We start from the raw sequence: 27,430 nt of genomic DNA on the forward strand, positions 1-27,430 counted from the left end.
TTGAATTCAAGTATGCCGTCTGTGTGTGTGTGTGTGTGTGTGTGTGTTTGTGTGTGTTTGTGTGTGTGTGTTTCTCTAACGTCGGAATACAATCTTACTTTAAAAACAAACAAGAGTGAAAGCATGGCTACATCTAGAACATTGTATGGCTACAAGCTATAACATGTAGCTTCCTGCAGAAGCTACATACACAATAATGATATGGTGATGGGCTATATTGTGAACTGCCCTGAGATCTTTTGATGAAGGCTAGTATATTACACACACACGCACACACACACAGTCTAATGATATTGATTCAAGGCTAGTGGGAAATAGCAATGGGGGGGGACATCTAGGCTTTAAAATCTTCCAGAAATGCCTCATAACTAATTTTGAGTTTGTGGTTTTGAACCTTGCACAAGCCCGTCTTTCCAAAATTAGCAACACCTTGGAAGCAGACTACTGTCTGTGTGGGTAGAAGCAAAAAAGGAAAATGCTTTCCTTTTTCCTGATTCATTTCCATAGAATTACAGTGTGTTACTTGCTCTCTCGAAACCAAGATTTGTTGAGTCATAGATCCCCACCTTAGTTTAAGGTAATGTGAGTGAAGAATCATATCAAGAACATACTGGAGAAGACTTTGTTGGAGAGAAGAGTATGCTGTCCAGAAATTACAAGCAAAGGTAATCTGCTTCGTACGAGGGGAAGTGAGAGTAGATGGAGCATTTTGATGCTCTTAATCTTTCAATTGTTTTCTATAAAGGTTCCAGAGGATGGCACTAAGGAATACTGGCATACTGTTTCATTCTGAAATAAGGAAGTTAAGTGTCGTAGGCTTGCAATGCCCAAGTTTTGTTTTGTTTTTGCAAAGAACTACTACAAATGATAATATCGTTCATTAACTATATTTGAACTGGAATATTTCACTGTAAGGTGCTTCCAAAGCATTTTGTGGGTAGGGAAAATAAAAATAAAATGCAGGGCCAAATTAGGAAGAGAATGAAAGAACAAGAGGAGACTCAAATGTTTTGTTCAGTCATATGTGTGCCTGCCTGGACTTCGAGATCTTCTGTGAAGGCCACTAAGTGGCTGTTGTGGCAGGGTCTTCTGAGGGTGGGAGTTGTACTTTTTTCTTTCTTCATTGTCATGCTTTTTAATGGTTTTAAGTGTTCAAATTCAGTGGTGTTTTAATATGGCAGCTTATTTGTTTTTTAAAAAAATATTTAAAGTGGTACCTTGGGTTACAGATGCTTCAGGTTACAGACACTTCATGTTACAGACTCTGCTAACCCAGAAATAGTACCTCAGGTTAAGAACTTTGCTTCAGGATGAGAACAGAAATCGTGCTCCGGCCGTGCGACGGCAGCAGGACCCATTATCTAAAGTGGTGCTTCAGGTTAAGAACAGTTTCAGGTTAAGAATGGACCTCCGGAACGAATTAAGTACGTAACCAGAGGTACCACTGTATATTGATTGGTATGTTTCCAGTTGTATCTGTTTCAGTTCAAGTTTTGAGCCTCCTTGAGTCCTCTACTGGGAGGAAGGCGGGATATAAATAAAATAAGGATAAATAAGAACATCAGAAGAGCCTGCTGGATCTGACCAGTGGCTCATCTAGTCCAGCATCCTGTTCTGACAGTGACCAATCTGTGGAACCTGTGTTTTCCAGCCTGTGGAAAACACTCAAACAGGACCCAAGCATAAGAGCACTCTCCCCTCCTGTGATTTCCAGCAATTGGTATTAAGAAGCATACTGCTTCCAACCATGGAGGTAGATCATGGCCATTAAGCCCAGAACCTTGTATTTAAACACATCTGTAAGACTCTTTTGTGACATGTTCAGATTATAGTATGCTGCATGCAAAGAGTAAAAATGAACAAAACGTTTCTCCGAAAAGGTGACAGTAAAAATGGCAGAAACGAAAAGGTTGCTGCTTGAAAAAGTAATGTGAGAGGGTGTATAGTAAAAATATAAAGCAAGTATTTAATTTATTACAAACTCTTCTTACCATATTCTTCAGTCTGAACACCTTCAGAATGGCTTGCATCAATTTCAAACAGCGAGAGATAGCCAACTAAGCCATAGTCATAGCCCACCCACTGAAATCAATTGACTCAAGTTACGCAACTCCACTGATTACAGTGAGTCTGCTCTGCGAATGACTAACATTGGGTATCATGCAGTAACAATAAACCATGTAGTGTATCATGTGGCTCTCTGATCTACTGATGGTGCTGAAACCAAAAGAAATAATTTAGTTTACTGCTTTGTGGATCAAGGCTATCTGGCATTCGCCCAACTAAAACGGATGGTGTTTAAAGGAGGCTAAGAGTTACCGGTAGCCGCTAACATATCACAACTGTGAGTGTGAACACTTGTTCTCTCTCTTTTTTCATATCGCCTGCCATTGACACTTAAAGGCTGTGTAAAGAGACAATGCCTCCAGTATGTCCCCACTGCTGGTCTGGGAAGCAAGTTTACCCACAATCCATTTTGAACCTGTATCTATCTTGTCATTTCTTATGAAATACTGCATTTTGGTGTATTTCCCTCCAAAGCAGCTTCAACTCAAATTGAGGAAAAGAATGATATTGAAATTGATAATGTGTATACAGCAATGTATCCTCAGAGAGAATTTTATTTGTTTTTAAAAATTTGTTTGCCTCTTTATATTGCCCAAGGAAACCCAAAGCAACTTTGGTATTTTGTTGCATTTGGTTGACTTCATTGTCACAAACAACAAAGGCTTTTGGGGCACCACAAACATTAACCCATTTACAGCACATTCTTATGCATGACCCACAAAACGAAGTCTCACTATATTCCAGGAGACTTACGTTCAGGCAAGCATGCATTGCATTGCAATCACATTATTGTGGGAGCTATTGCAGGCAAGAGACTACTTCATCAGTTGTATGGAGCGGAGAGAAAATATGTGCACACATATATGTATGCGCTCAAGTCTTGTGCAGGGAAAAACTGATATATTTTTATTATCCTCCTTGTATGCTTGTGTGTGGGGGGTAAACTATTTATTTTTTAAAAAAATTATAGCCTGCTGTTCATCGCGTACTGATACCAGGGTGGAGTACAACATAAAACTAAGGACACAACACACACACACCCTCCCCAGGTACATATTCACTTGTTATTGAAATGATAACAGGATCAGCACCTGACATACCAGTCTGGAAACGGAACTCCCCAAAGGAGGCCCTGCTCCACATCAGCACCTGAATGAGTCTCCCTGAAAGAGAACTAGGATATGGTGGCAGTTTTGTGTGGGGAAGTGGCTAAAAGGAGGGGAAGGGTTCAGCTCCAAGGGCCTTCTGGCAGTTCCCTCACTGCGAGAAGTGAGGTTACAGAGAACCAGGCAGAGGGCCTTCTTGGTAGTGGCACCCACCCTGTGGAACGCCCTCCCATCAGATGTCAAGGAAATAAACAACTATCTGACTTTTAGAAGACATCTGAAGGCAGCCCTCTTTAGGGAAGTTTTTAATGTTTGACGTTTTATCGTATTTTTAATATTCTGCTATGAGCTGCTGAGAGTGGCTGGGGTATAAATAATAAATTTTATTATTATTATTATTATTATTATTATTATTATTATTATTATTCAGTAGCTCCTCTCTCCAAGCTTGGTGCTTCTCACAGATGCTTTTCATTCAAGAACAGGACAAAACCCAACAGCATTGGGAGACAGTTACACATATCTACTGGATGACATCTCATTTGACCCTCACAATTTCAGCAGCAGAATTCCCCTCCAGCGTGGCTGATGGGTGTGTTTCATCGGAGAATTGCTCATCAGCGATTTTATAGGAACCGCTCTTATGATGCCGCGCTTAACTTTCAAGGAAACTGAGAAGTTTTGAGTAATTTAAGTACGAGTAGCAGCGGCAGCCAGAGTTCTGCAACTCAAATCAAGTTTTAAACCCGCAAGGCAGAGAAGCAAAAGAGACACCTGATATTGGAGAAGGGGAGTGGGGGCGTACTGGTTAAACCAGTTGCACCGACACCAACACTTTCTCATGAAAACGAGGGGATTTTTTTAAAGCTCCAAATACACTACATCCTTTTACCTCTGTTGTGGGAGAGGGGAGAGAGAATGAAGATGGCCAGCTTGTGCTTATGCCGCGGCCACAGAGAAGAGCACTCTGTCCATGCGCAAGGACCACTTGGTTTACAGTCCTAGGCTAGCTCAGCCACGACGTGCCTCTCCGCAAAGCGGCCCGTTTCTTTGTCCCGCCTCTCCTCGCCCCTTTCGCCTCCTACTCCCTTGCTCCTCGCCCGCGCCCCTTTCGCGCCCTCCTCCTCCTCCTTCCTGCAGGGGCGGAGCCGGCAGCGCCTGCGCCCGGCAGCACCTGGCTCAGGTGAGCGCGCCGCGGAGCAGAGCCGCAGCCCAGGTGAGGAGCGCCCGAGCGGTGAGTGTCGCGGGAGGGGGGCGAAAAGGCCGAGAAGGAAACTTCCCCCTCCCGACCCGTCTCTTGCAGGTAGGCTCCGTCCCCTCCTGGGCTACGGTCGACGGTCATTCCCGCTCCAGAAACCTGCCCGGGCCTTTGGCGGCTCCAGCTTCCCACCCTCGTGCGCTTTGCTTATCCCCCTGCTCTCCGCGCTCCCTTCTCGCCCATGTGTTTCCTCCTTGTCTGGCCCTCTGTGGAGTATTGTTACCTCTTGCCCTTTCCCCCCCTCACTCTTCCAAAGCATTTTTTTTAAGAGGCTGGTGTTTGTTTTGTTCACAGTTTCTGTTTCCCAGAGTCCTCATTTCCCTCCAAACTTCGCCCTCGTTGCTCTGGGCTCGAATCTAATGGAGGCTTCCTTGCAAATAATGGCTTGGTAGTAAGAGGACACTGCGAAAGCCTGAGGGGAAGAAGGGCTCCTTTGACTATAGCCTTGGGTTGGAAGAAAAGTTCCTGCTCTGGGGCCGTCCACACAGACAGGAGTTGCTTTACTTGGGGCAAGTAAATAACCTCTTGGGATTTAAATCAGTGGACGATCTACAGGACTGTTGTGCTACACGACTCTGGCGTGTTTACTGTGAAGTAGATGGGGAAGGCAAGGGCGCTGCACTAGATAATGCTGAACTTGGTAGGAGCTGCTCTTTAGTGCATGTAGCTCCTGCTGCTGGAATGTGCCTGAGCCTGAAGTTTCCAGGTGATTTGGGGAACATTGGAAGTTGCCCTGTGCCCAGATTTTTGTCAGCTCAATATTGTCTACAGAGCCCCCCTCCTCTGGCCTGGATTTCAGACAGGAGACTTTCCCAGCCCTACCTGGAGCTGCCAGGGCTCCGAATGGGAACCTCTGTATGCAAAGCATAGGCTTTGCTATGGAGCTACTGTCCTTGTATGCTGGGACACACAACTGGAGCAGAGTTGGCTGGGAACTGAACTTCCTGCCTACTCCTGAGAACAAAGTAACTGGGTCCAGTTAAATGGATCCAGGAAGGATCTACCATGCTTACAACTCAGTCTGAGGATAATAGGCTATCCTCAGTCCATTTTTCTTGTGGGTTATTTGAGTTAAGACAGACCTTTTGTCATGGTAACTAAAGTGTTTGATGCAGCTTGATTAACTTAGTTTGGCATTGTTATGCAGATTGTCCTCAAGTTTCAGATCTGAGATTAGAGTCTTCATTTATTGCAGGCCTTGTGCAGCTGCACCAGAGAGGAGTTGTAAACACTTATGTTACCTCATCATGTGTATTTCTAGAATGACCACTTTTCTTGTGCCTCATCAAAGGACAGGGTTTAATAATATTTAATATAAGGGCTTAACTTTGTGGTATTTGGTCTAAAAAGCCAGATAGCCTAGTTACAATAAAGTGGGGAGCTTTATCTCTGTGGATGACGCTTGGTGATATTCAGTATGGAATAATAAAACTGAAAGCAGAGCTTTAAACTTTGATAGTTTATTATGTTAAAAATTAGTATTGGAGGTACGACCATGCAAAGTAAGGGGTGAGGAGCCTCAGGCCCAGGGTCCTCCAGGCCTCTCTGTCTGGCATGTGGTCCTCTCCCCAGACTGTACATCCTTCTCGGCCACACTCCCTTCCCTAGTCTTTCTTCATACCCTGCCCCCCTTGAGTCTTTTTGCCTCTCTGAAGTGTTTCCTTGAACTCTGAGTGCCTGTTAGTTGGTTGGGGGCGGGGGAGTACAGTTTAAAGATAAAATTTGCATTTGTTTCTTCATTTTTGCTTTTGGCTCTGCCCATCACTATCTTGTGGCCTAGAAATGTAACCCTCATTCTGAAAAAGGTTCCTCACTCTGGATGTTTAGAGAAGCATTTATTTATTAACTTCTATCCCATCCTTCCTCCCAAATGAGCTGGGTAAGGAGCTGGACATCGAAGTGGTAAGACATTCTTATTTAAACAAACCTTACCCAGTTCTTCTGGGACGCAAATCAGAAGGTCGGCGGTTTGAATCCCTGCGACGGGGTGAGCTCCCCTTTCTCGGTCCCTGCTCCTGCCAACTTAGCAGTTCAAAAGCAAGCCAGAAGCGGTTTAGTCATGCTGGCCACATAACCCGGAAGAACTGCAGACAAACGTCGGCTCCCTCGGCCAGTAAAGCGAGATGAGTGCCGCAACCCCAGTCGTTCGCAACTGGACTTAACTGTCAGGGGTCCTTTGCCTTTTTATGTCTTTCAGCTATCAAATATATATGTGAAATAGAATGTTCTTAAGTTGCTTCTAAAACTCAATAATGCTATATTAATAACAATAAATATGCCACTTCTTTCCAACCTGGTTCATAGGCATAAATATGCTGCAGATAAGGGCTAATGGGTAGGATATTGGTCCCTGTGAACAATTTTGAGGATAGGGTTGTGATCTTCTTACGTGATGTCTCCATATGGTGAAATACCCCTAACATTGCATCTTTGTGCTTGGAAATTCTGCACCTAATAAATTTCTGCCTGCCTGTTAAAGGCACTGTATCTCAGTTGGGAGTGGGGAGGAGGGAAATGAAGCAGTCCTTTTTGGATATTTGCTGGCCTGACAAAGTTTTTACCCTTTGAGGATGGAACACTGAAATAGTGTTGGTCTGTTTTCCAGCAGTCGTTCTTTGAAGTTTAGCTCCCAAGGAGACAAATATGACTGGGGGATGCATCTTGCTTCTAGTGCACATGCATATAAGTACTGTATGTGCACATGAATGCAAATGTGTTTATGTGCTGCACAGGCTGCTATTTGACACACCGTAGGCGAGACCAAGAATATTGGAAGCATGTCTGTATTTTTCTTTGTGGAATGTTTGAGGGGGTGTACTTGAGACAACTTAAGGAAAACAAAACTGCATTTGAGATTGGTGAAGTAAGATATACTGAATGTGCGGCAATGACTTCACAGGGTCAGAAAAGTGTTGGGAAGGTTTATTCAACTCATTTAGGAGCTTAATGATAAGAATTGCATAAAACCATTTTGAGCCGCATGCCTTCAAGCTACGAGCATGGGGCATACAAATAGCCTGCAGTAGTATCTGAAGAGCATTCTTAGATAACTGTCTGCCTAGCTTGCGGACATGCAAGTCTGTGAAGCAAGAGGTGGGATTTGTACTTTTGGTTTCCCTAATTTGGTTGTGCCAGAGCCCTGCCTAATGTTAAGTGACTGCAGTACAGTGGTACCTTGGGTTAAGAACTTAATTTGTTCTGGAGGTCCGTTCCTAACCTGAAACTGTTCTTAACCTGAAGCACCACTTTAGCTAATGGGGCCTCCTGCTGCCGCCGTGCCACCGCTGCACGATTTCTGTTCTCATTCTGAAGCAAAGTTCTTAACCCAAGGTACTATTTTTGGGTTAGCGGCATCTGTAACCTGAAGCGTCTGTAACCCGAGGTACCACTGTACTTTGGATACTGCTCTACAGTACTTCCTTAGCTCCCATGAGGAAGTTTTCTTTTCTTTTATGATAGGGCTTGTGATCACTTGTCGTTGTCAGAGAAATATCCTTCAGTATATATTTGGTTTCACTGTAATAATGGAAATCACTTTTTTAAAAAGGCTGGGACAAATTTGCATATGGTCAAATTTTGTCTGGGCTAAAATAACCAATAACTATTACAGAAATACCTTTTTTCTTTAAAAAAATGGTATTTGAGCAGGAGGGAAGCTGCATTTCAACAGGAGGGACAGAGGATGCCTTTTATCATCAGGCACAGTTATGCATATACATTATGTCTTCGTCATTGTGCCGCACTAGCAAAAACCTTTAAAAGGAGATTCCAGCACACAGCTGTAGGAATTCATTTACAAAACTGAAACTATCAGACTTGGGTTCACATAAGAGACTGGGAGTGGCTAGCTCCCTACAGAAAATTATGGTCCCTCTTTAGGTGCTTATACATGTGACTAATCTTCCTTTGCCAATTCATCACCGGTTGAGAGTAAGTCACGCCTACTATGATTTCATCTATTAGTCTGGCCAGATCACCTTTTCATTTGTGCTCTGCATAGTAATCTTTTACATTGTTTGGCTTCACATTCCTTCCTGCCCTCGTTTTTCCCCCCTTCTCTCATGGTATAACTGATGTTGACATTAACACATGCTTCTGATGAAGTGGCTCGCAAAAGCTTGTATGAAAGCAATGTATCTGTTAGCCTGTTGCAGAAAAAATGAGGAGTTGTGTGGCAACCCCACTGGCTGGCTTCTTGCAAGGTGTTTGGCGAGTACTGCCTACAAATATAGTGTTTTGAGTCTTGCTCTGTAGTTAACCTGTGCACTTCATTTCACTTATACTGCACGTAGTTGGAGAAACTGTGTTTGCTGCTGCACACGCCTGCTGTAAAGGTTTGCAGTCAGTTTCTTGAATGCTTCCTCTTTTTTTGGTATTGATTGTCATTTTTGCTACTGTGGCTAACAGAATAACAATAGCAATCTGCTTATTTAAATTTATACACGTCCCATCCTTTTGCAGAAAGCAGGTCTCCAAAGCATCTGACAATAAGTGAAAAATAATAAACAATAAACACAAAGTTCTTTTTAAAAATAGAGGTGGGGAGAGTAATTGAAAATATCTGCTCCCCATGTCTTATGGCTTCAAAGAATCATAGAATTGTAGAGTTGGAAGGGATCCCAAAGGTCATCTAGCTCAACCCCCTGCAATGTAGGAATCTCAACCAAAGCATCCATGATAGATGGTCATGCAACCTCTGCTTAGAAACCTCCAATGAAGTAGAGTCCACCACCTTCCGAGGGAGTCTATTCCATTGTTAAACAGCTCTTACCATCAGAAAGTTCTTCCTGATGTTTAGTCAGAATACTTTCTTGTAACCTGAAGCCATTGGTTCAGTACCTACCCTACGAAGCCGGGGAAGATAAGCTTTCTCCATCTTCCATGTGATTACCCTTTAGATATTTGAAGATGGCTGTTGTATCTCCTCTCAGTCTCCTCTTATTGAGGCTAAACATACCCAACTCCCTCAACCATTCCTCACAAGGCTTGGTTTCCAGACAGTTTATCATCTTGGTCACCCTCCTCTGCATATCCTTCTTAAATTGTGGTGCCCAGAATTGGACACAGTATTCCAGGTGGGGGTCTGACTAAGGCAGAGTACAGTGGGACTATTACTTCCATTGATTTGGACACCATACTTCTGTTGATGCAGCCTAGAGGAGCATTAGCTTTTTTTGCTGCTCAATCGCACTGTTGACTCATGTTAAGCTTGTGGTCTACTAAAACTCCTAAATCATTTTCACATGTACTGCAAGTAAGTCAGATGTCCCCCATCTTATTTTCATGCGGCTGGTTCTGTAGAACCTTACATACCGGTATGTCTCTATTGAAATTCATTCTGTTAGTTTTGGTCCAGCTCTGCAATCCATTAAGCATCTTGAATCCTGATTCTGTCTTCTGTGTCGTTAGCTACACCTCCCAATTTGGCGTCATCTGCAGATTTGATGGGCATCCCATCAATTCCTTCATCCAGTCATGATGAAAAGACCACCTGTGCCCCAAAGTCCCTTCAGGAACCAGGAACACCATTCACATCAATTCAATGTCATGTCCTCAAGGCATTAAATGGGATTTGTAAACACTCCAGTGTTGCCCCCTTCCCCCCCCTTCTGGCCTCTGCATGGCTCAGCCTTTCTTCTCTTTGCCAGGTTCCTCTTATGCTGCTGCTTCCCCTGGGGAAAACTGCTCTTTAGTGGTCAGTTGGAGCAAACAGTAATTGGGTTTTCCGTGGATTGCAGTTTGTTCTGGCTTAAAGCTAGAGAGTGGATTTACCCTGGGAAAGGAGCGGGGCAAGGGGAAAACTGTTTGGACCCGTTTTTTCTAGACACTGGACGAGCAGAAGTGGTGGCAAGGCCTTAGATATTTCTGCTGCTGATTTGACTATCCCAGCTGCTGCTGTTCAAAGATTCTCTAGTGATCATAGTCACAAATAATGACTATGCTGTAATAGTGGTACTATTTATCATGTGTTGGATGCTTTGTCTTTGCACTATGGCCAACAGCCTAATGAGCAAGCTGACCTTCTTTCTCTTCTGTCTTTTGTCCTTTTTAACCATCCCTCTTCACCACTGACGCCTTTGTTTTTCCTCTTGTCTGTCATATTTGCTGTTGTGTTAGTTTTCTGTTCTTATAGGGTTGTTTTTTAGTGGGGAATGAGCTTTGTTCTGTGTGTGTGTGTTGTCTGTTTCCTTATTGCTTTTATGTATGTTTGGGCTATGATGTCACCTGTTGACGTACCACTGCAGCTCTGGCAGTACACCTGAGCAGTTGCAGGGATTCATTACTGGGTGACTGGGTGTCTGTCCACTGATTCCTTAAGATTTTGCAGTGGTGGATGGTGTCTTTGCATTGGAACTTCAATCTTCTGCGTTGGCACATGAAGTCTAAATGCCCAGTCATACTTTGAGTGTAAGGCCCTACTTTTGCACTTGAGTATAAGGCATTGCTGGGGACGCTGGTGGTGCTGTGGTCTAAACCACTGAGCCTAGGAAGCTCAGTGGTTCGAATCCCCGCAACGGGGTGAGCTCTCGTTGCTCGGTCCCAGCTTCTGCCAACCCAGCAGTTCGAAAGCACATCAAAGTGCAAGTAGGTAAATAGGTACCACTCCGGTGGGAAGGTAAACGGCGTTTCTGTGTGCTGCTCTGGTTTTGACAGAAGCAGCTTAGTCATGCTGGCCACATGACACGGAAAAACTGTCTGCGGACAAACATTGGCTCCCTCGGCCAGTAAAGTGAGATGAGCGCCGCAACTTCAGAGTCGTTCGTGACTAGACTTAACTGTCAGGGGTCCTTTACCTTTACCTTTTTATAAGGCATTGCTGCTTGGTAGTTCTGTTTGTGTGGCTCCACTTCTTCAGTGATGGAGCTGTTGACTTGCTGTGGATCATATGTTCCTTCCCTGCTGTGTAGCATCATGCTCTGGTAATGGATGCTTTAGTGGACTGCATTGATGCGTATTTAATATTATGATGAATAATTCTGAAGAAAAAGGATGCTGTAAGAACAATCAGAAAAAGTGTGTTGGTTCAGATTTTTAAAATGTGTTTTATCTATGAGGAGCACTTCCAGAAGTATAATATTTAATGAAAATGTTTCAACCAAGTGCTCCAAAAAAATTAAGTATTTTAATGCATGAGGAGATGTCGTGGTGGTGTGATGATTTGCTGGGTATGGGAGGAGCAGAAAAAGCAAGAGGGTCAGAGGGCGTCTTAGAAAACAAAGGTTGAAACAGGGGGTGCTGCAAAAGAGAAGAGATTAGACCCAGGGAAATGAAGGAAAAGAGTGAGAAAGTTTGCAGCAACTTGAAATAATCGGTTGTATCCATTGGTACAGATCTCTTAACATTATTGTGACATCACTCTGGTTATATTTATGTTGATTGTTTATTTCATAGCTGAAAGCTAACCCAGGGCAAGTAAACATGTTATTGCAGCTGCCTGTGCTGTGGTGCCCTTTCTGGCTAATTCGTTTTATTTAAAAGCATTTCTAAACCACTTAATATTTAAAAATCTCTATAAACAGTGTACAAAAACATAACATTAAAACAGGAACATAAAAACAGAGACACAATCTATGGCACATTTATTAGGCCAGGGGTGGGGAGGCAGTGTTCCTCCATATGTTGTTGAACTCCGATTCCCATCAGTCCTTGGTTGCAGATGATGAAAGTTATATAGTCCAGCAACATCTGGAAGACCTCAGGTTCCTCATCCCTGTATTAGACCTATTATTATTATTATTATTATTATTATTATTATTATTATTATTCAGATTTCTTCTTGGAGCAGAATATGGCTGGGATTACATGTGTCCTAGATAGAAGGGCTCAGTGGTAGGCCACATACTTCACATGCAGAAGATCCAAATTTGAACCCCACAGCATCCCTAGGTAGGTCTAGTAAAGACTCCTCTATCTAGAACCCTAGAGAACTCCAGTGTTGACAAGATAGACAATGCTCTTACTGATTAGCCTGGTTTACAAGCCACAGTAAGCAAAGCAAAGACTTATTGGGACTGCACAAATGTGCCGGCTTCTGGCAAGAAGTTTGCAGCTGCTTTGTTCCTTCCTGGTCTTTGCACCCCCTAAACATAGCCAACATTTGGCTTACTGTGCTGTCTGAACCTGGGCTCTCTTCTAGCTAGCCACATGACCTGTACCTTGGATCATGTTTGGATGAAACGCTTTGCCAAATCTTTACTTAGCTCAGTGGGGTGCAAAAGTAAAAAATACCACAAAGGAACAAGGTGAATTTAAGCTACTCTCTGGAATCCTACATCTTTGTGCAGTACTGGTAAACCATAGTTATTGTGATGTGTGAACCAAGCCACATGTAATGTACAGAGGAACTGCCATTTCAAAGCAAGTCAACTTCAGACCATGACCTATGAAGCTGATGAGTTTAACCAGAGTTTGTTTTAAGCCAGGATTCCTGATTCATACTATTTAACGAGCTGACTGGGGGAGCCCAGTGTATTGTTCTACCATGGCTTCGCATTAATTTATCAGTATGGGTAGTATAAACCATTTTCCTCTGTTCCTTTGTGTGGCTGCTGTTTTCAAATGGTCTGTTTCAGAGACATGCCCCACAGTGTGATGCAATGACAAAAGTAAAGTGTCCTAGATGTTACTGGTAGGAAGAAAGAAGCAGACACAATTTTGGAGGGGCTAGAGGCCACAGATATGTTGCAGTATCTAGTTGTGGTCTTGTTAGTTAAAAACTAAAATTAAACTGTACCATATAACTTAGTCCCATTTGTTCAGCTGTTCTATCCCATCTTAGAATTGGTGTCCTCAGTGTATTAAAATGGATAAAGGCTGAGATTTTAAATTAGAATTATTATTTATATTTTGGGGGGCTATGATCACCTGAGTTCAGCTAGTACTTCCAAGCTTATCTTGATAAGTTTAACTTGACTGGATTCTCCCCTCCCACACATTCAACAAAACTCAGGGAGTTGGCATGGTGTTTAAAGCAGCCACAATTGGTTTCTATTGCTTTGTTATCTAGAAAATGAAATGCTATTTGCATTTGCTCTCCCCCCCCCCCCACTCCAGATAATGGCGTTACATCCACGGAGAGTTCGATTGAAACCCTGGCTGGTAGCTCAGGTAGACAGTGGTATGTATCCTGGTCTCATATGGCTTAACAGGGTTGCAAAGCGATTTCAGATCCCTTGGAAGCATGCAACTCGGCACAGCCCTCAACATGAAGAGGAGAACACAATTTTTAAGGTAATGAAATAATTCCATTCCACTTTGGAGAGCCAGTATAGATGAACTAGTAGTCATGGACTGGTGAAATCCAGATTCATGTTCAGCCATGCACTAACCTTGGTCAACCATTATACTGTCTCACAGAGTTATTACAGGGATAACATAGAAAAAAACCCACCCTTATTTGCCATCCTGAGCTCCTTAGAGGAAGGGTGGGATGCAAAGGTAATAAAAAGTATTACAGGTGACTTGCCGCAGCTAAGACCATTGTTTGCCAGCACCTTCTGCTTCATACTGCAGGAGGATCACTGCTCCAAATGAATATGCGTTTGCCTCCACTTCTTCCGTTTAGAAGGCTAATGCATTTCCTAGTGTTCATTTGTTTTGTTCATGTGATAGCAATTGCTTTAAACTTGGACATCATGGCATGCCACCGTATTCTGTTATTGAATGGTGTTTTAGTTACCATGGGATCAAATTGGTCAGTTGTGCTTTTAAAGCAAATATGACCCTAGAGCTGTGAAGAGAGAGATGCAGCACCATGAATGTGTGCTCAGATCATAATACAACTTGTACTGGGAAATACTGTGGCAAAGCAATGTGAAAGGGGCTGTTCTATTTAAATCATTCATCTTTCAAGTACTTGTGGGATAGAGAGATCCCTCGATAGTTTCCGCAATCAGTTCTGTCACCTTTTTTAGAGAGATTGATAATTTTGGCGTAATGCTGGTGGTAAACAGAAAAGGGTTTAAAGACTGTCTCAAGACAAATCTTTAAAAATGTAGTATAAACACCGACAACTGGGAAACACTGGCCTGCGAGCACTCCAGTTGGAGAACAGCCTTTACCAAAGGTGTCATGGACTTTGAAGACACTTGAACTCGGAACGCAAGGGAGAAATGTGCTAAGAGGAAGGCACGCTTGGCAAATCCACACCGTGATCAACTCCTGCCCGGGAACCAATGTGGAAGGATGCATGGGTCCAGAATTGGCCTCCACAGTCACTTACGGACTCACTGTTAAGACCGTGTTTCTGGAAGACAATCTTACTCGGCTATGAGTGATCGCCAGAGAAGAAGAAGACGACTTGTGGGATACAGCTTCCTCCCTCCCAATCAGATGCTTTTTGCCTTATCATCACTCTGTGTACTCTGTGCTCCTGCAGAGTTGATTTTCCTGTCCTTTATCTAGTTGTTGACTGTTTCTCTTTGAAGGTAGCTCTTTAGTGGCTTCCCTTCTGAGAATCAAGGGTCTAGTTATCTACTTCTTAAGTCTTCATCGCTTCTCAAGTTAAGAGTCCTGTAGCATGCCAGCTGAGTCCCGTAAACCTGCATAGACTTGCACTGCACAAGGCTCTTCTAGTTTATTGCTGCTGGTTTTTGACCTTGTTCTGATGAACTGTTTATATGTTGGTACTCAGACTGAACTGAATTTGATGCAGAAATTATTTTAGATAGTTTTATACGTTCTGGAAGCAAACTCTTGGGCATCAGCAATGGCTACTGTTTTAAGGAGAATTTTACAAACTTTCTGTGTTAAGAGATTTTGTTAGAAGATTCTTGAGCAAAGCCATTCTTTTGTGGTGACCTGTGAAATGTGAAATCCTTACATATTTTTAGGCACCAGACAAACGCACTCCTCTTCTCTCAGGCTAAGTAACAATCTATGGCCTTCTATATGAGAGGGTTGTTTGTTACTCTGTTATGTATTTTTTTGTTTTTAGATTGTAAACTGGCCTGTGATCCTCCGATGAAGGGTGGTATAGAAAATTAATAAATAATGTTACCAGGATAAATCTGGGACCTTAATCCCACATACAAATAAATAAATAAATGAGAGCCTGGTTTGCCATTAGGTTGGGTTTCTTTAGACACAATTGGGTGGCCTCTACTGGAATGGTCTGTCATACCATGCATAAAAAATTGGTTTGGATAATTCTAAAATGATTTGTGCTGCTTTTGTCTGTTTGTGTTGGGGAAGGGGAAAACAGTGCCAGTCATGTCTGGCTGACTAGCTGCTGCACTAAGTATTTACTGCCTAGACTTATGTGATAAATGCAAGTTTGTTTGGTAGCATGATTCAACATTAGCTGGCATGATGACAGTACTTAACTGAGCATGATGTACTTTGCTCCCAGGCCTGGGCTGTGGAAACAGGAAAGTATCAGGAAGGAGTTGATGACCCTGACCCTGCGAAATGGAAAGCCCAGCTCCGGTGTGCTCTCAATAAAAGCCGGGAATTCAACCTGATGTACGATGGCACCAAAGAGGTGCCAATGAATCCTATTAAAATTTATGAAGTGTGTGACATTCCACAATCCCAGGGAGCAATAATTAATCCAGGTGAGATGCACAGTGACTCTGTTGGTTTTTAAGGAAGTCTGGTAACAGGAAGTCTTCTATATGCCATGATGTTATGTTGTTAGTGACTCCTGCTGGGTAACTCATTTTTTAATTGAGTAAGTATTTCACCTTCTCATTTGTGCAACGTAACTAACACAAAGTGAACTGTAGGTGACAGTTCTGCCTAGTCAAGGTTGCTTTCTGCTCACCCACAAATTCAACACATGGATGTTATTAATTGTTCAGCTTTCTGTTTTGTTTTTAATCAAGTCTAAAAGAGAAAAGATTTCAGGGGAAAGCTTTGAAGATCAGGTGCATGCTACTAAAAGCCAGAATCAAGAGGGGAAAAGGCATGGTGTCTGGGCTTAAGGGCTTTCAGTTCTTCATGGCCTTCCTTTCCCTTGTTCCCTCTTTTGCACATTGTCCCTAAACAAGCATTCTAGTAAGATGGCAGTCTTTAAAATTCAATTCTTCCAGAAATGAGTGTTTCATTAAATGAAATTCACTGGGAATTTCTCCTGCATGTTTACCATTGAAAGAAATGGACCTCACTGGGCACATGTATGTGTACCTGGTAGAAACATTTTTGGACTTAGCTGTTGGATGCAGAAGGCTAGCAGGTTCTGGAATCAGGTAAATGTTTTTTCTGGCCCTCTGTGCACCTTTGTTCAAACCAGCTGAGAGGTTGGATGAGGCCAGTTATGGGATTCTGGTTGGATAGTACAAGGGCTGGGAGAGAGTTGCTTCATGCTATCATGTCTTCCATGCATAAGCTGAGAAGCATGAAAAGACTATTGGCTCTGGTGCTGTTTCTGGAGCTATGAAGCAAACCAAACAGTACTTGGAATAAAAATCCCCAGGAAAGAGATGATTGTACACAGTGCTATTAGTAGAATTTTTCTGTGCAACTTCTGTGGGTCACACAAATGTCCATTCCACTTCTTTATTCTCTTCAGTTGATAAAATTCAATATTACTTGCTAATTGTCCAACTGCACTTTTTCTACAGGTTCTACTGGTTCCGCTCCATGGGATGAGAAAGATAATGAACTTGATGATGAAGATGAGGATGAATTAAACCAGCCTCAATCTCATGTAGCTATTCAGGATACCTTTCCATTTCTTAATATCAATGGTTAGTAGATAGACCCTGGCATAGAGTGCACATCCAATCCTATCTTTTAAATTACATTTTTCTCTTCATTATTACAATATGAAGCAACCATGCTTTCAGAAAACAGTCTTTTAAAAATCTCTGGATTGCAGCTAAGCTAGCAGTTGCTTGACTAGTACGCTGCAGAAAATGGCAAAAGGAGAAAGGCAAAGTCTGCACTATATGAGAAGTACAAGATTAGTCTGAACTGAAATATTCTTATTGTTCTGTGTCAATATGTTCATACACATGCCTAGTGTGGTCTAGTTGTCCTAAAGCTAGCTAGTTGTGAAGGAAAAGGCCATTCCCTTGAAATCTGTCCTGCTGTCATGGGTTGAACTGGGCCCTTGAGAGTTGTGAGGCCAACTGGGGCAAGGTGTGGAGAGATATTTGTGCCTTCCCCTTTGGTTCCACTGATGCTGTTCCAAGTGGGGCAACAGGCTGTTGCAGCAGCTCCCAACAGAATATTAAAAATAGAATCAAACATTAAAAACTTCCCTAAACAAGGCTGCCTTGAGCTGTCTTCTGAAAGTCAGATAGTATTGTTTATTTCCTTGACATCTGATGAGAGGGCATTCCACAGGGCGGGTGCCACTACTGAGAAGGCCCTCTGCCTGGTTCCCTGTAACCTAACTTCTCGCAGGGTGGGAACCGCCAAAAGGCCCGCAGCACTGGACCTCAGTGTCCGGACTGAACGATGGGGGTGGAGTTGCTCCTTCAGATATACTGGGCTGAGGCCGTTTAGGGCTTTAAAGGTCAACACCAACACTTTGAATTGTGCTTGGAAACGTACTGGGAGCCAATATAGGTCTTTCAGGATCAGTGTTATATGGTCTTGTCAGCCACGCCCAGTCACCTGTCTGGCTGCCGCATTCTGGATTAGTTGTAGTTTCCAGGTCACCTTCAAAGGTAGCCCCACATAGAGCTCATTGCAGTAGTCCAAGCGGGAGATAACTAGAGCATGCACCACTCTGGCGAGACAGTCTGCGGGCAGGTAGGGTCTCAGCCTGCGTACCAGATGGAGCTGGTAGACAGCTGCCCTGGACACAGAATTGACCTGCACCTCCATGGACAGCTGTGAGTCCAAAATGACTCCCAGGCTGCACCCCTGGTTCTTCAGGGGCACAGTTACCCCATTCAGGACCAGGGAGTCCTCCACACCAGCCCACCCCCTGTGCCCAAAAAACAGTACTTCTGTCTTGTCAGGATTCAACCTCAGTCTGTTAGGTACTATGCCAAGACCTCACAAGTCACTGTGACAGTCACTTAGCTAGCATTCTAATAAGAGGGTTAATTCCCACAGTGTAGCAAGAGCAGACACACCTTTTTGCCCAGTGTGTAGCCTATAATGATGATGCAGCTTTGTAAGTCTGTTCCTTGGAGTGTGGTTCTGGTTTAACAGGTCTTAACAGTAATATTGTCTCAGCAGACACTTTGCATAAATTTCCCATGAACCAGACCTTGTTTAAAGTTATATTTTGATGGTGGTGTGTTTGGAAATAATATTACTAATCCACAAATGCTTCAGAGGGTTGTGGGACCTTTTAGAGCAGTGTGGGAGGTGCTGCAGAGGGAGTCGGAATGAACAAAAGTTGTCTCCCTCTCCATTCAGCTGATGGAAACCTCTGGACACAAGCCAGAGTATCCAAGCTTTCAAGTTCTTTTTTGTCAGACTGAATGAAAAGGAAGATAAATTACCATTGGTAGAAGGTTAAATTCTTAGCCACATAAAGTAGTCAAGCTATGCTTGCCATTCCAGTATGAGAAGTGTCTGAGTGATATCTTGAACTGTAATTTTAAAAATGTCAGCAGTCCCTCAGGATATTATAACAACAACAACAAAACAACAACAACAACAACAACATCTGGCCAAGTTTCCCCAGCCACTCTGGGCAGCTCCCAATCGAGTGTTAAAAACAATACAGCATTAAATATTAAAAACTTCCCTAAACAGGGCTGCCTTCAGATGTCTTTTAAAGAGAAGATAGCTGCTTATTTCCTTCACATCTGATGGGAGGGTGTTCCACAGGGTGGGCGCCACTACTGAGAAGGCCCTCCGTCTGGTTCCCTGTAACCTCACTTCTCACAATGAGGGAACCGCCAGAAGGCCCTTGGCGCTGGATCTCAGTGTCCGGGCTGAACGATGGGGGTGGAGATGCTCCTTCAGGTATACAGGACCAAGGCTGTTTAGGGCTTTAAAGTTCAGCACCAACACTTTGAATTGTGCTCGGAAACGTACTGGGAGCCAATGCAGATCTATCAGGACCGGTGTTGTGTGGTCCCGGCGGCCACTCCCAGTCACCAGCCTAGCTTACATAAAATGTACTACTTATACTTAGATTCCCCAATGGCACCCACCAGTGTGGAGACCTGCAGCCCTGAAGCTGCATGGCCAAAGAATGAACCTGAAGACATTGAGATGCCTATGCCGCCTCCGGTTATGCCCCATGATATGTTCAGCTCTCCTGAAGTCTGGATTAATTCTCTTCCAAGTAAGTCTGTTTGTTGACTATGTCGCTAGATACATCTAGATTGTTGTGTGCATGTAAAGTCCACATAGGGAGTATACTATGCATTGCAAAAACATGCTGAATGTGACCGTTTCCCCCCTGCAGTTATATTCTGTTTAGATTGGTGTAGCCCAGAGAGCCTTCTGTGTCTGAAAATGTAATGTACTCATTGACATCAGCAGATGAACAAAAGAAACCCATCTGGAAACTGCTGTTGAATTGGGAATAGTGTGTGTCAGAAGTAACTTCTTACACTAGAAGCTTGTGTAAGAAGAAGCTTGAGGTGGTAGTGATCAGCCATACCAACTGATAGGTTTGTGTCTACTGACCACTGCCGGGGCGCGGGTGGCGCTGTGGGTTAAACCACAGAGCCTAGGACTTGCCAATCAGAAGGTCGGCAGTTCGAATCCCCGTGACGGGGTGAGCTCCCATTGCTCAGTCCCTGCTCCTGCCAACCTAGCAGTTTGAAAGCATGTCACAGTGCAAGTAGATAAATAGGTACCGCTCTGGCGGGAAGGTACCGTATTTTTCGCTCTATAACACGCACCCGACCATAACACGCACGTAGTTTTTAGAGGAGGAAAACAAGAAGAAAAAAATCTGAACGAAACAGTGGATATATGATTTTTGTAGTTCATGCTGTGGCCACAGACATGTGATCTGACAGTGAGTTTGGAGTAGCCCAATGCAAAAATCCTGAGGATCCATGTGGATCCATGCTTTGTAACCATGTTTTTGCACCACTGCGGCCCCAGGCAACAGTGGGTGCGTGATTTCTTTGGTGCAAGATGTAGCCATGGACATGCTATGTGATCTGATGGTGAATTTGGGATGACCCAGTGCAAAAATCCTGAAGATCCATGTGGATCCGTGCTTTGTAACCACGTTTTAAGTGGGGAAGGAAGGAAAAGCACTCAAGGGACAAGGAACACGCGTGGGGTGTGTGGAGAAGGATGCTGCTAATAATGCAGGAGAGGGGTTTAAGGGGAGAAGAAGCACGCGTGGGGTGGGTGGAGAAGGATGCTGCTAATAATGAAGAAGAGGGGTATAAGGGGAGAAGGCTCCTCTCCCCTCCCGCTTTGCTCTTCTCCCTCTTTGCTGTTTCAAAGCGAGCCACGGAGGAGGGAAGGAAGGGGAACCATGGATCCTCTGCTCACAACTGCAGCAGATCCCCTCCGCCACCCGCAGGCATTCGCTCCATAACACGCACAGACATTTCCCCTTACTTTCTAGGAGGAAAAAAGTGAGTGTTATGGTGCAAAAAATATGGTAAATGGTGTTTCCGTGTGCTGCTCTGGTTCGCCAGAAGCGGCTTAGTCATGCTGGCCACAAGACTGCTGGCTCCCTCGGCCAATAAAACGAAATGAGTGCCGCAACCCCAGAGTCGGTCACGACTGGACCTAATGGTCAGGGGTCCCTTTACCTTTACCTTACTGATCAGTGCTGCATTCCTTGGCACTTGTAAGGAAGACTAATAATTCTGCCCCTATTCTGTGCAAATTTCATTCAGCCCTAAAAAAAGCCATGATAACCGGAAGAATAAGAAATCAAGATAACAAACTTTTTATAAAAGAATGGAAATGGTTTATTGAATATTTACAGATAAATTGCAAACAGATAAAAACACTGGCAGGATTATTGTAATAACCTGCAGTCTCATAAGAGTTTATATTTAAAGTAGATAATTAAATGAGCAAATTAAATGAATTCGGATATGCAGAAGATATTAAAAAATAAATTTAAGGAACCACACAAAGAGGGGGAAGGAAGTCAAACTTTGAAATGTTAAAATGATTGGAAAATTAATGAAATGTATACATTTGAAAAGTATAAATAAAAACTTTTTTTAAAAAAAGTGCTATGACAATGCAGATTGTTGGAATTATGGATCCTGTTGCAGTGTCTGATATTCTAACAATATATCTTTTTTCTAATCAAGTGACAGACCTTGAAATCAAGTTTGAGTATCGAGGCAAAGAGTTTGGGCCAACAATGACTGTGAGCAATCCCCAGGGCTGCAGACTTTTCTATGGAGAACTGGGTCCAATGCCAGATCAAGAAGAACTCTTTGGTCCTATCAATTTGGAGCAAGTAAAGTTTCCAGGACCGGAACAGATCACCAATGAAAAGCAAAAGCTCTTCACAAGCCGTCTGCTTGATGTCATGGACAGGGGGCTGATCCTGGAAGTCAGTGGCCATGCTATTTATGCTATCAGGCTTTGCCAGTGCAAAGTGTATTGGTCTGGACCGTGCGCACCTTCTGGCACCACACCAAACTTGATTGAAAGACAAAAAAAGGTCAAGGTGTTCTGCTTGGAAACATTCTTGAGTGGTGAGTAATTATAATGCTCTTGGTTCACCATCACAGAGTAGCCAATATGTTCTTTTTAATCCCTGAAACATTTTGTATACCCGATTATGGCACTGCAGCCCATTGGGATTGGGTCCCAACCAGTTAAGTCACCTGGGACTGTGTCTGGTGTTACTGGTATGGTGCAGGTAACAAATTGTGCAGAACTTGCTGGGCTCACAATGTGCATCTTATAGTGTTTGCATGTAGGCATTAGTGAATGGGCATTGGTTCGATGTTTGTTGTGCTCTAACATAGCTGGTTGAAGAGAAGCAATTCTCCCTTCTTCCTTTATTTTTTGCCCCAAATCAATCACCAGAAGGCATAGGTGTGGTTGAAGTTCTCACCTATGGTCAGTGAAGTGGCATCCCTTATATTTGTTATAGTATACAGGGTCAAAGGGAAAACAGCATTGATAGCTAATATCATTATAGCATCTCTAGACAAAAAGATTATGGGAGAGAAGATAGAAAAGAGAGTAGGAGAATTGGGCTTTGAACTAGAAGAGGCAATATGTGGGAAATAGTGTTGCATCCAATATGTGGGAAATAGTGTTGTACATCACAAGCTTTGCTTTCCCTCCCGCTTAGAACTGATTGCTCATCAGAAAGGACAGATTGCTAAACAACCCCCATTTGAGATCTACTTTTGTTTTGGAGAAGAATGGCCAGATGGAAAATCTAAAGACAGGAAACTGATTGTTGTTCAGGTAAGAGAACAATGAATTGCTAAGGAGCGTTAATTGTCAGAACTTACTGTGAGAACATTTCGTTGACTCCTAGTTTTCACAATATATAACTATGTGCCATTTTATAACCCATAAACTTTAATTCAGCAGCCTATGTAAATGTACACATTAGCATGCATTCTGCTTCTATCAGGCATGGACAATGCAAAGAACAATGTGTGACGCTAGAGCCCTGGCCACTGGAAGTCTATTGTCTACAAACATTTAAGACTTGGGGCAGCCTCAATATTTGAAAGCTGGGGTTCTTATAGTGTTGAACCACTGTACCTATACCAGTTTCAGCACTTGTATATTCATCCACAACACAGACACGCTTATTTTCAATATTTATAGACCACCTTTCCAATGAAAAGGGTTTACAGCACTTTAAAATACAAATAAAAACCATTCATACAAAACAGGGGGAAATATAATGGAAGTAATAGAAGAAGAAGAAGAGTTTGGATTTGATGTCCCGCCTTTCACTCCCCTTCAGGAGTCTCAAAGCAGCTAATATTCTCCTTTCCCTTCCTCCCCCACAACAAACACTCTGTGAGGTGAGCGGGGCTGAGAGACTTCAAAGAAGTGTGACTAGCCCAAGGTCACCCAGCAGCTGCATGTGGAGGAGCGGAGACGCGCACCCGGTTCCCCAGATTACAAGACTACCGCTCTTAACCACTACACCACACTGGCTCTCAATAGCGGTTTAAAACTACCTAAAAGCAGTCTTTCCACTAATGCCTGAACACCCAAGCGAATAAACAAATATCAGGGAAGAGAATGTGGATGTCCCCTGGGAGAGCCACCTGGCAACTTGCAACATCTGTGTAAATAGCCTCGGTCTGATAGATAATAACTTTGCCTTTCTCAAAGAAAGATATTGAGGTTGGAACTCATGAGTATGGCCCTGTGAGGTGTGTATCCATATGAGTTTGGGAGAAGGCACTCCTTGAGTTGCTTAGGACAAGACAAAACCAGCAAAAACTGGCACCTCTGAATTCTGCCCTGAAACAAACTGGTTTCAATGTAGGTGTTATGGAATAGGCGCAATGTGTTTGTGCCAACCGATCCATGTCAATACAGTGGTACCTCTGATTACAAACTTAATTTGTTCCGGAGGTCCGTTCTTAATCTGAGGTACCACTATAGCTAATGGGGCCTCCCGCCGCCACCGCGCGATTTCCATTCTCATCCTGGGGCAAAGTTCTTAACCCGAGGTACTACTTCTGGGTTAGCAGAGTATGTAACCCAAAGCGTTTGTAACCTGAGGTGTTTGTAACCTGAGGTACCACTGTAGATGGCCAATGACCATGGCTGCCACCTGAGAATTTAGGAGTAACGACAGGTCCAGGAGCACCCCAGGCTAGAACCTGCCAGTGATTCTATCAGTGATAGGCATTTTTTTAGCTAACAGGTCAACTGCGTCCCCAGCTACCATAAGAATAATTGAATAAGTTTGTTGAGTTTGTGCAGTAGTTCATACTACTGCTCTTTCATCTTGGCTGTATTAGCATCCTATCTGTCTGCAACCAATTCTACTTGAAAGGCAGTGCAGACCACATGGGCCAAATGTTTTATCTGAGGCCTGGATTTTTACAGATGATTGGAGCTAACGTCCTGAATTGGTAGGCATTTCAGAATAGTTACCAGTGCATCTACTCTGCTCACATTGTGAGAACATATGTTATTTTATTTATCTTACATCCTTATCCTATCTCTCTTCTATCATGACTAATAATGACTCAAAATGAAAATGAATGCAAGAGTGAAATTTTTTGTGTGTGTTGCTGTTACACCTTCTACTTGAGCTTTTAGCTTATTCTTTTTCGGATGCAATTGAAAATCCCATCTGGATTGACGCTGCATAATTTCTTTCCAAACAGGTAATTCCAGTTGTAGCTCGCATAATCTATGAGATGTTCTCTGGTGACTTCACCCGCTCCTTTGACAGTGGCAGTGTACGGCTTGAGATTTCTACCCCTGATATCAAGGACAACATAGTTGCTCAGCTGAAGCAACTCTACCGCCTCTTGCAAAATCATAATGAAGGCTGGCCAATGCAGCCACCAAGCATGGAGATGGCCCCGCCCCTTGCAGCACAGTGATGACCTGGTTTTACCTAAATGAGGAATTAGCTGGATTAATGGATTGTGTGTTTATATTTCAATTGATTTTAAATGTCTTTTGAGTAAGTGCAACAGGAATGTATTATGTACAACATAATCTGTTTTAAATTTGAATTTTAAATTTATACTTTGCAAAAACTGCTCTGGATTAATGCATGTAGACAAGAACATTTGTCTATCCCCTTTCTCTTCAATTAATGTAAATATATCAAATGGCATTTAATTTGTGCCTTAATTTGTGTGTTAAATGTTACACACAGTTTTCTCTGTATATGTGATCAGCATTCAAGTGCTCTTTTTAAAAAGTAGTTTCACGAGGCTAACGAAAACACTTTCACCCTAGTTTTCTCTCACCCACTGGCTTGATAAAATAGTCAAATTTATTACATAAATTGCATGTTTCTGTATATTTTTTTATATAAAAAATATCCAGTGCTGTTGGCACACATGTGAAATGTTAGAACTAATGCAAAACATTTTTTTAGTGGCCGTAATTCTAACTGTTCAGTAAAACTGCTTTGCAAAGTAGTAGTAGACTGAGAAGTTAGCTGGATTTTCCACTGCTATTTGATAGTATTTCCTGTCTGTATACACTACAGATGAATAGTGCAAAATAATGACTTAAGTCTTAAAAGGCATAGTTCTTATTAAAGCTACTTTACAATCAGGTGAGCCAGATCTTACAATAAATGAAGTACAGCTAAGGTATTCAGATGATAAAAAATTGTTAACTGGAAATCCAAGAAGCTGCTTTTATTGTAGTTCCACGTTGCACGCTACAGCTCAGTACAGCAACTGGTGGCGCCTTCTGTTGGACTAATCTTTGCTAACCTGGATTTGTCCAAAAAGTCTCCATTGTTTGTAAGTATATCAGATTGCTAGAAGATAGGGAAAAGCACCAAAGCCCTCTGCTTGCTCTGTGCAGGACCTGTTTGACATAGATGTAAGAAGACTGTGGAACCTAGGAAATCTGAATACTGTTTGAGATGTAATATAGCTGGCTTTAAATATGACAGTGCTTTCAATGCTAAGCTTTGTTCTGAACTGGTTAAATGGCTGCATTTTTGCGTGTTTCTTTCCTCTGCTGGAAAATGCCTTAAAATGTCCCATAATAAAGTTTCTGGTTAACTATAACGTTTTCATGTCTCTTTTACTAGCAAGAGTTAAGTATATATAACTTGCACATCCAAGAAAACTAGCATTCAGATCTGTCCTATGTAGCATTTTGTTTGAAACATCTTGAATTGAATGGAAGGAAAATATATTGTGTACTGCAAATGTTTTCCTATGGTGGAATTCAATGCTATGCTATTACAGACATTCCATGTGCGCACAGGTGGCGCTGTGGGTTAAAGCCTCAGCGCCTAGGACTTGCTGATTGAAAGGTCGGCGGTTCGAATCCCTGCTGCGGGGTGCGCTCCCGCTGCTCGGTCCCAGCGCCTGCCAACCTAGCAGTTCGAAAGCACCTCCGGGTGCAAGTAGATAAATAGGGACCGCTTACCAGCGGGAAGGTAAACGGCGTTTCCGTGTGCAGCTCTGGCTCGCCAGAGCAGCGATGTCACACTGGCCATGTGACCCGGAAGTGTCTCCGGACAGCGCTGGCCCCTGGCCTCTTAAGTGAGATGGGCGCACAACCCCAGAGTCTGTCAAGACTGGCCCGTACGGGCAGGGGTACCTTTACCTTACTTATGTGCGCAATAATTTCAGCTTGCCAAATGGAATGATCCCCCTTAATGTGTTGTTTTGGGTGTTCTCCCAACCCTCTGAGCCAATTGCAGGAGACGCATGGAATGTGTGAAGATTTTTAATTTGTAGGCAGTTCTGGACAAAATGCAATTATTTTGTGGTGGAGACAAGGGAATGCAGAACTGTGGTTGGTATTTAAATAACTGTGATGGTGCAAGGATGCAACAGGGCTCACATCCTCCCCTGTGTACCCCACACCACCCCCAAAGCTACCCTAGAGGGTCAGAAGAATGTTTGGTTGTGCAGGAAAAAATCCTTGCACTGACATGCTGCTCTCCGTAGTGCTACTTCGTAATTTTTTTCTTGATTTTAGGGTGTTATCTTTTCGTAAACCACTTTTGAGTTCTTTTACAATAAATTTTATAAAATAAATACTTTGAATACAACCCTAAAACTATGCTATACTAATTACTTTAGGAGAGTGAAGGTGAAGGGGTGGATTACCTGCTTAAAGCTGCTTTGCTGGTATGATGCTATAGCAACAACAAAAATAAAATGCTACAAGGCGGCTATGGTTAAATGTTTGGTTTCAGCCCTGCAATCGGGAGAGCTGGGTGAGTGGGGGAACACTGTCCATAGAGGGCATCAGAAATGCTTCTCAAAATTATAGTAGTGTTATTTTAATAGCTATTGAATGACTTCATATTTGCTCTAGATTGAATAAATATATATATTTAAATATGAGGCCTGATGTGCTCCCCTTATGTGATGGCAGTAATCTAGTTCAACCTGCTGCAATGCTGGAATCTCAGCTAAAGCATCCATGACAGATGGCCATCCTACTTAACATTGTATGTCTTTTTAAATGTGTTTGTGGGAGCGGTCATTATTTA

The 27,430-nt window shown here is 43.0% G+C and overlaps 2 protein-coding genes across 4 annotated transcripts in view; one reads left to right on the plus strand and one right to left on the minus strand.

Moving 5' to 3' along the window:
- GUCA1B (guanylate cyclase activator 1B) overlaps nucleotides 1-4,139 on the minus strand; it is a 31,138-nt gene extending 26,999 nt beyond the window's left edge. The window contains exon 1 of the mRNA XM_081916480.1: nucleotides 4,066-4,139. The gene's annotated coding sequence lies outside the window, so the exon portion shown is untranslated. The remainder of the gene's footprint in view (nucleotides 1-4,065) is intronic.
- Nucleotides 520-25,985, plus strand: IRF6 (interferon regulatory factor 6). 3 transcript variants are annotated; one of them, XM_081916380.1, is made up of 8 exons: nucleotides 520-665; nucleotides 13,486-13,662; nucleotides 15,782-15,986; nucleotides 16,995-17,120; nucleotides 19,478-19,630; nucleotides 21,588-21,980; nucleotides 22,589-22,707; nucleotides 24,609-25,985. In XM_081916380.1, the coding sequence occupies exons 2-8, from the start codon at nucleotides 13,489-13,491 to the stop codon at nucleotides 24,828-24,830; spliced, it is 1,392 nt and encodes a 463-aa protein (XP_081772506.1). In that variant the 5' UTR covers nucleotides 520-665; nucleotides 13,486-13,488; the 3' UTR covers nucleotides 24,831-25,985. The 3 variants fall into 3 exon arrangements, with proteins under 3 accessions (XP_081772506.1, XP_081772505.1, XP_081772504.1); XM_081916379.1 differs by lacking the exon at nucleotides 520-665 and adding an exon at nucleotides 4,307-4,389; XM_081916378.1 differs by lacking the exon at nucleotides 520-665 and adding an exon at nucleotides 4,312-4,476.
- The last annotated feature ends 1,445 nt before the right edge of the window (nucleotides 25,986-27,430 follow it).

The sequence above is a fragment of the Podarcis melisellensis genome (genome assembly GCF_964234715.1).
Source record: "Podarcis melisellensis genome assembly, chromosome: 6".
In the NCBI taxonomy this organism is placed as follows: domain Eukaryota; kingdom Metazoa; phylum Chordata; class Lepidosauria; order Squamata; family Lacertidae; genus Podarcis; species Podarcis melisellensis.

What these genes read in the sequence shown, in the direction of transcription:
- IRF6 (XM_081916380.1), top strand. Translation starts at nt 13,489, where the DNA reads ATGGCGTTACATCCACGGAGAGTTCGATTGAAACCCTGGCTGGTAGCT. An exon ending in TCCATTTCTTAATATCAATG is followed by an intron (nt 17,121 to 19,477) that starts GTTAGTAGATAG and finishes ACTTATACTTAG; the next exon opens with ATTCCCCAATGGCACCCACC. An exon ending in CTGGATTAATTCTCTTCCAA is followed by an intron (nt 19,631 to 21,587) that starts GTAAGTCTGTTT and finishes TTTCTAATCAAG; the next exon opens with TGACAGACCTTGAAATCAAG.